At 38.2% G+C, this 9096-nt stretch overlaps 1 protein-coding gene across 1 annotated transcript; it reads right to left on the bottom strand.

The window, feature by feature from the left end:
- Positions 1–890: 890 nt before the first annotated feature.
- Positions 891–7884, bottom strand: LOC141762153 (fibroblast growth factor 6-like). The gene is made up of 3 exons (XM_074626089.1): positions 7027–7884; positions 4329–4432; positions 891–1202 (listed from the first exon to the last, which is right to left on the bottom strand). Exons 1-3 carry the CDS (start codon positions 7358–7360, stop codon positions 1026–1028), a joined length of 615 nt encoding a protein of 204 aa, XP_074482190.1. The 5' UTR covers positions 7361–7884; the 3' UTR covers positions 891–1025.
- Between the last annotated feature and the right edge of the window lie 1212 nt (positions 7885–9096).

Genomic DNA, 9096 nt, shown 5'->3' with positions numbered 1-9096 from the left:
CAACCTGAACTCTTTTCGCCTCGTTCAGGCAACTGCGACAAAGCAGCGTTTAAAAAGCTCCTGAATTCTTCTTTTTTAACATTTGCGACTATTTACATCGTTTTTCAGTGGACATCATTTTTCAACAGCAGCTAAAGCTTTGCGATTCAAAAGCTGCTTTACTGTAGGAGCTCTGTCCAAGACAATGTGCAGGTACATTTCCACTGTGCGCTCGCTTCAGTTGATCCTTGTGCAAGCCAAAACTCCCTCCATGCTCAGATAGATAAGTATTCCACCCTGTTTATTAGACACACAGTCAAACTTATGGCCCGGTGCCACCATCCATGGCTGACCGCTCTCTGGTCTCAACCACAGACTGTATATTACTTAATCAATCTAATTACAGAAAAGAAAATAAACCAGAGATAGCCAACCCCCCTCCCTCCCTTCTGAGGCCCTCTCCGGAGTGTCAGCCCTATTTCTGACTCCAGCGGTGTCTCTTACATGCAAGTTTAAGGGGGCCACAAGTGGGAACACCAAGGCACCTTTAAATTCGTGCAGCAAAGGTAGTGCATTTAAGTTTCCTCCCACTGCCGGACATCGATAATCGAGCAGGGAGCCATCAAGCGCTCAAAAAGGTTTGAAAGAAATCATAAACTTAGCAGATATTTGAGCAGAAGTCCATGCATCCCTTCATCTAGTAAAGTGGTTCTTTGAGGTAATAAAAAGTATTCATTTCACTCTTTAAAAGCACAGGATATAGCTCATCCTCCATCTCAAAAAAGGAAGTGACACGTAGTTCAGTTACAGCAAGCACCAAGGTAAAGTGAGACAGGCAAAGGCTTCAACTCTCCCCGTCCATAAAAACAACAAGCAGCACAGAACATATACAAAGATAGCTATCCAAATATACATATATATATAAACAGAATAAATATTTGTGTTTTCTTTCGCAGTCCATCGGTGTGTATATCGTGACTATGCGTTTCTATATTACCTGGAAGAACATCCACATGTGCAAATTACTGAGTTATTGCCAGTTTCTCTCATAGTCGCGGGAGGAAGTGTGTGACGGTCATGGCGGTGGTGGCCTTGTTGCCTCTCTTTGCGCGGCCATGCTTGCTGAGGGCGATGTAGAAGCCCTTGTAAACAAAAGACTCATAGGCGTTGTAGTTGTTGGGCAGCAAAGTCTCCTTGAACTTGCACTCGTCCACGAAGACTCTCTAAAAATGAAAAGAGAGAGAGAGAGAGAGAGAGGGTCAATAAATCTCATAGCAGACACAAGATGAAGATCACAACATATCCATGGTTTCAACGTGACCTTTGCTTTGGTGAACAAGCGGACTAGAAAGCAGGAAACTGGAGGAGGTGACATGTTGTTGCAAAGATACCAGCCTCCTGCTTTTGCTCTCAAAACTCATAAAATAATCCCAGGTAGGCTCCAAACTTGCGTTAAATTTCAGCCATTTTTAAAGGGGTCCCTTGACCTCTGACCTCAAGATATGTGAATGTAAATGGGTTCTCTGGGTACCCACGAGTCTCCCCTTTACAGATATGCCCCCTTTATGATAATCACATGCAGTTTGGGGCAAGTCATAGTCAAGTCAGTACACTGACACACTGACAGCTGTTGTTGCCTGTTGGGCTGCAGTTTGCCATGTCATGATTTTAGCATATTGTTTATGCTAAATGCAGTACCTGTGAGGGTTTCTGGACAATATTTGCCATCGTTTTGTGTTGTTAATTGATTTCCAGTAATAAATATATACATACATTTGCATAAAGCAGCATATTTTCCCACTCCCATGTTGATAAGAGTATTAAATATGTTTCGGTAAAGGAGGTTGCGCTTCAACAATGGGATTCACTTTGGAGTGCTAGATCCAAAGTCCAATAAGCATAAAAATGTAATAGAGTAGCACATCCCAGATTTGAAAATCAAGGAGGACAAAATACTAACATTTCACTTGTTTAATTGGCTCACATCACAATAGACATACGCTTACGCGTTGCGGCACGGAGCCTTCTTCAGAGCGTGTGAAGAAGAGTATTAAATACTTGACAAATCTCCCTTCCCTAGAGCATATTATTTCATGCTAAATGCAGTACCTGTGAGGGTTTCTGGACAATATTTTTCATTGTTTTGTGTTGTTAATTGATTTCCAATAATAAATATATACGTGCATTTGTATAAAGCAAGAATATTTGTCCACTCCCGTGTTGATAAGAGTATTAAATACTTGACAAATCTCCCTTTAAGGTACATTTTGAACATAAAACCATGTGCGATTAATTTGTGATTAACTATGGACAAGCATGCGATTAATCAAGATTAAATATTTGAATCGATTGGCAGCCCTACTTTTTATACCTCAAAGTCAGACATTGAATTTTTTTTTTTTCATTTAACAAAAGAAGCTTAACTTCTCAAATGTTAAATGTTGGTTAAACACAACAACTTTGCCTGAAACTGGCAAAATGACAATTTAAATCAGAAACTGTCCTATCAAACAGTAAAAGAAAAAAAGGGTTTGAATCTGAGCAAGTACCAAAAGTAGTTTTTGGTAGTTTCAGTACTTCTACACTAACGCTACAGAAAAAGTATTGAGGTTTGATGGCCAGCCCTACATAAAACTCTGGGATCTTTAATTGTAAAATTAAAATCTAAAATGACATTGTTTATTTTACATCCCACTCTAAGAGCTACACATTGTTCTCTTTTTAATAAAATACATAACCTCCTCCTCAAGGCTCATTACAAATCAGCAGGACCGTTATTAACCATTAAATACTACATCAAGCATTGTATACACTTTATACTGTATGTACAGTCTAAATACTGCACTGTATACAGTACTAAAAATCATTAAAGTTTCTTGTTTCTTGTTCTTGCAGTACAGTATAACATTTTCTAAGTTCATTATGGTGTTTTACAGTGTAATTTTTCAGTGATTTTTGAACATGTATCAAAAGACCCACTGCAGGATTTGATGTTGATATATATAGACTGTATATTTGTGAATATCTCATAAAAAACGTTGCATTTTTGGTAATCTAAGACATTAACTGGTCACCGTTAAGTTAAACGTTTATCCTGCTGTTGATTTTAATCATGAAATGTTCATTTATTCTTTGACTGTTGGCAGATTAAGTCAAGTTTATTATCATGAGCTTGGTGAGGAATGAACAAAATATACAGATTCCAGTACTCAAATACTGTACTCAAGCACAATTTTGAGGTACTTTACTTGATTATCTTAATTATATGCTACTTTATACGTTAGTTCCACATCTTAGAGGGAAATATCAAACTTTTTACTCCACTATATTTATCAGAGTTTACATAAAAACAACGTGACCAGTTAATAAAATATGATGCATTAACAACCAACTACCAAGATGTGTGTAAATTAGTTAAAATTTGCATACATGTTAACCCACCAGTAACAACATTCAAATAATATATATTAATATACACTGACTGGGACCACTCCACTGCATAGTGAGTAAATTTTTTTATAAATTACATTTTGGTGATTAAACTTCTGTTCTGTGCAGGATTTTTTCTTGTAATGAAGTACTTTTATATTGTGGTATTACTACTTTTACTCAGTGGTCAAGTACTGTACTTAAGTACAATTTTGAGGTCCTTGTACTTTACTTTTCATTTTCTGCTTCGTTATACTTCTCTTACTCCACTACAATTCAGAAGCAAATATTGTACGTTTTATTCCATTACATTTAACGTTAGTTACTTTGCAGATTGAGATTAATAATACAAAATATAATCCACAAATAAATGATGAAGTATTATTGAAGGTTAAGACTAGGGCTGGGCGATATGGTACACAGTATGGATAATCTCGATACCAATATATATCACAATATAGCATGTTTTCTGGTAATTCAATAAATAATCTATATGAAATAAAAGTATTACTCAAACCGATTAATTGATTATCATAATAGTTGGGTGATTAAATGAATAGTTGACAATTTATCGATCAATTGTTGCAGCTCTACACATTATCATTAATTATAATCCAATAATATCCATTATTGTGAAATGTTCCATTCTGCATAATGAGTTGGTACTTTGATGCTATTATATATCAGGACTTTTTACTTGTAACAGAGTATTTTCACACTGTATAAGTAAAAGGCCTGAGTAGTTCTTTCCCCCACTGACATATTCTCCCTATCATCAGAGCATATTAATAACACAACAGTGCTCATAAACCCAGGGATGCAGCAGCTCCATGAACTCATCTTACACTGAGCAGTGTGTGTGTGTGTGTGTGTATGTGCGTGTGTGTATGTGCGTGTGTGTGTGTTGCAGACAAACCTACCGTTCCATATAACCTTCCTCTGCTGTTCATTGCGACAAACAGCTCACTCCTCACCCCGAACATGCTGATCACTCCTCGGTCCACGGTGGAGATCTCTATTAGACCTAAACAGAGACACAATGTTATAGGAGAGGAGAAGCAGAGAGACAGAGAGTCACACAATGCTGCTGCTGCGCCTCTATGTGGGGACAAAGTGGAGTCTTAACTGGCCTCTGCAGCAGTGGATGGGTGTAACCTTGCAGGTGCATTGCGACTGGATGATGCTCTCAGTTAGTGTGCATTCACCTATATGTGCAGTTTAATGCTGAGTGTAGTTTACAGCGTGCTGATGAGTGTGGGGGAGCGTGACCTGCTGCAGCAGCTAGTGCATGGGGTAAAAATAAGTGAGTGAGTCTAAACTGGGTCCCAAGCATTCATGTCATGTTTTTGGCTTGGGGGGATATTTCGCACTGCACGGATGCGAGAGGATCAGTGCACTGTTTTTGATTTCGGAAACTTTCAACCATGTCTTATTAATAATATCATGCAAAGATGAAAGTGCCTCACCAAGCAAAGATATGTATACAAGGTATATATCCAGATAACTTTATCGTTAGCTCAAAACAGTTCATTTGAATTGACATTGGACTCCTGCAGGACAGGAGAATGATATAGCTTTGTCTTGGGAGAAAAATGGATTTACCTTCCATACATGTATGGGTGAGGGAGATGGCATCTTGTGTTGTACTGGAGAGACTTACATACATAGCTTTTGGAAAAGCAGCAGAATTTGAAAAAGTGTGGAAACCTTTGTTGGAGTTTTTCTTGGACGTCAAGGAAGCACAGTCAAATTGAAACTGCTGTGTGTTGCTGAGTGCTGTTGTTGAAATTGTTGTTTTGTTTTTTTGTTCTTCTTCTTTGAGGTATTTATTTATGTTGTCTTATCTTTTATTTTCTTTGTTTTCTTTGTTAGATAAGTGAAATACATGAGATGTCATGTCTCTCTTTCTTTGAAATCTTTCACTAAACATTTCATTGTATAATGTAATTATTAATATTGTTAGTCTGTCTGTATGTGTATATATGTATATATGTATATATGTCTATATGTAAAAATTCAATAAAAATATCCAAGAAGCAGTTATTGCTATGAATGCCAGTAAAACAGATGTTAAAGGCAGCACTTTTACTATAGATATTACAGTGATGTTTGCTAATGAAAATGAAATTGGCTACTTTACAGCTAAATTGTTTTGGTAAACTAACGTTACTATCTAGTCCACGAGCCAGACCCCCAAAATTTGGTCGTCGTGCCACTTTGGAGGGACCATGTCTCATGGTGATTTTCTTTAAAGGTCTATGTCCAGTAGTTTTGGAAAATGCATGATAGCATTGCAGCAATGGTAGCTTTCTATATGCTATCACTCCTTTTTTCATCCCCCCACTACACATAGATCCAGTATAAAAGAGGGTAAACCAACACACAATATCATGAAGTTATATATATCATTGTAAAGTTTAGACTATAATCTATCCATCAGTCACATTGTCACAATATCACAAATATCATGCAATGACAAGTCAAATTGAAACTGCTGTGTGTTGCTGAGTGCTGTTGTTGAAATTCTTTTTTTTTTTGTTCTTCTTCTTCTTTGAGGTATTTATTTATTTATTTTGTCTTACCTTTTATTTTATTTGTTTTCTATGTTAGATATGTGAAATACATGAAATGTCATGTCTCTATTTCTTTGGAATTCTGACTAAACATTTCATTGTATAATTTAATTATTAATATTGTTAGTTTGTCTGTATGTGTGTATATATGTATATATGTCTATATGTAAAATTCAATAAAAATATAAACTAATATAAAAAAAAACTTAGTTACATTTACGTAATAATGTAACTAGTAATAATTTACATAATCTACATAATTTAATTATTAATATTGTTAGTCTATCTGTATGTGTATATATGCCAGATCATTTTCTCTTTTTAAAAAAACAACCCCAAACGATTAATTGATTATCATAATAGTTGGTGATTAAATGAATAGTTGATGTCGATTAATCGTTGCAGCTCTACACATTAATGCATCATTAATTATAACCCAATAATATCCATTATTGTGAAATGTTCCATTCTGCATAATGAGTACTTTTGGTAATTCAATAAAAATATTGTTTTAAAAAAAGAAAACTTAGTTACATTTACATAATAATGTAACTAATAATAATTTACATAATCTACATAATTTAATTATTAATATTGTTATAGTCTGTCTGTATGTTTATATATGTATGTCTATATGTAAAATTCAATAAAAATATTGTTTAAAAAAATTTAGTTACATTTACATAATAATGTAACTAATAATAATTTACATAATCTACATAATTTAATTAGTCATATTGTTAGTCTGTCTGTATGTGTATATATGTAAAATTCAATAAAAATATTGTTTTTAAAAAAAGAAAACTTAGTTACATTTACATAATAATGTAACTAATAATAATTTACATAATCTACATAATTTAATTCTTAAAATTGTTAGTCTGTCTGTATGTATATATATGTATATATGTCTACATGTAAAATTCAATAAAAATATTGTTTAAAAAAAATATCATGCAAAGACAAGTCTAACTTTCACACAGCCAGCTCCTTTGCGCATTACACTTCTTTTTCAGGTCTTTTTTGCAGTGGGATGCAAACTCACTGTATTGGTTCTCACTGTGCACACCGCTTATCCTGCCATCCTGGAGCACCTGCAGGTGAAACCCAATGCCCACGTTGCAGTACAGTCTTCGCACTCTTTTGATGCCCTGCAAATAGTCACTCTCCCAGTTCAGCTCCGATTTCCCCCCAGCTATACCCAGATAGGAGCGTGAGAAGAGCGTCTCCCACTTCTTCTCCAGCATTAAAGTCGCATTAGTCCTGCTCGGAACCGGATAAGATGAAGCAATCCCCCAGAGAGAAGTCCACAGTACAAGAACTGAGAAGATCCAGTGCGTCCTGGACATGCTGGAGACGCACCTTTGCGCATTGGCCATCCAGTTTACCTTTGGGGCACAAAGTTACCTGCATCTAAAAATGCAACTCTTCTTATGTTTTGTCCTTTGGCATGGTGGTGGTGGTGAAGGCTTATGTTGGGATCAAGGCAGACCAGGGCCCCATAGCCTGAGATCTGAGCAGCAGCAGCAGGAGGAAGAGGAAGAGGAGGAAGAGGAGGAGATGGAGAGAGACAGAGCGAGCTTGAATTGGTGCCGGTGCTGATGATCATCTTTCGCCGCTCCGAGCCTCTGTACAGGCTGGTCTGTGGAGGGGACACACCGCAAACAACCAGCTCACCTTGACTCTCACATCCTAGAATGACATCACTGTGACTTCACTGCTGCACCCCCCTCCATCAAAAAGTGGGAGAGATGGGAGGAGGAGGAGGAGGAGGAGGAGAGAGAGAGAGAGAGAGAGTTACAGGACCCTAGCAGCAGCAGCAGCAGCAGCAGCACTTCTGATAGGAATGATGGGGGGGTGCTGCACCTTCACATCACAAGTCTAATAAGCCTGAGGGAATAACAAGAAGCGTTTCCTGTCCTCCTTTTCAAAATAAAACCCTTATCAGTGTGGCCACGTTCCAACTCTTACACGTATCAAATGCTCCAGTGAGTCCCCGCGTCACCTCGTCTCCCAAAACTTCCAAAACCTAATTAAATAAACTACACATTTAAAGGGACTGTTTGTAAGAATCCGAAATGCTTGTTAACAGCGTCACCTGTGGCCGTTAAGTCAAGGAAAGTCAGCGTCGGGCTCGCGCTTGTGCTCGCTCTAAATAGACATGAACGGGCATCGCTCAAAACAGTGAGGCGACACACGTCATCTAAAACCACAATATCACTCTTTATTTCAGCTGGTTGGCAGTAATGTTAGCTGACCAGACGGAGGTCTCTCCATGAATCAATGCTGCTCCTATATTTGGCGAGAAACGTCAAGAGAAACGTCATTGTCTCCGACCGTGGTCGGAGGGAACAGGGGAGACACCGGAGTTCTGGTCGGAGACGATAACGTTTCTCGCTGCAGAGCCCCGTCACTTCACAAGACACGGAAAACCTCTGTTGGTCTGGAGGAGCTGCAGCAGTTATTTCTGCACAAACGTCCACTGTACATTCACTAGATATTCTCATAGCTACTAACTCTCCTGCAGTGTGGAGTGAGCGCGCATAAACGTGAGGTGGAGCGAGGACGAGCGCGTTGTGTGAGTGAAGGCAAACAGGCAGAGGAGCGGTCTGAACAGCGTAGCCACACGCGAGCGCGCATATGTGAGCGAGCGCGCATTGGAAACCGACCCGGTAGATTTATACGTGTAAAAAGTTACAAACAGTCCCTTTAAGGAGAAACCTGAATAAATGCGTCAATGTTATTTTCATGTCACAAAATGTATGTACAAGATAGATTACAGTCTATGAATTTACATCAACTCTCATCTCAAAGGCATTCAGGGTGCCTAATATTTTCCTCATGTGCTTTTATTTTGAAGGTAATCTAACCTATTCTCTCAGTCTTCCTGTGGCTAATTGTGGCTGACCTGACGCAGCTCTTCCTCACATGGGAGACCTGCAGGAGGGGAGGGTGTGTGTGTGTGTGTGTGTGTGTGTGTGTGTGTGTGTGTGTGTGTGTGTGTGTGTGTGTGTGTGTGTGTGTGTGTGTGTGTGTGTGTGTGTGTGTGTGTGCGTGTGTCTGTGTGTGTCTGTGTGTGTGTGTGTGTGTGTGTGTGTGTGTCTGTGTGTGTGTG

The sequence above is a fragment of the Sebastes fasciatus genome, chromosome 23 (genome assembly GCF_043250625.1).
Source record: "Sebastes fasciatus isolate fSebFas1 chromosome 23, fSebFas1.pri, whole genome shotgun sequence".
Classification (NCBI taxonomy): Eukaryota; Metazoa; Chordata; class Actinopteri; order Perciformes; family Sebastidae; genus Sebastes; species Sebastes fasciatus.
Note: the sequence above shows the minus strand (reverse complement) of the source record. Positions and strands in the feature narration are given on the sequence as shown.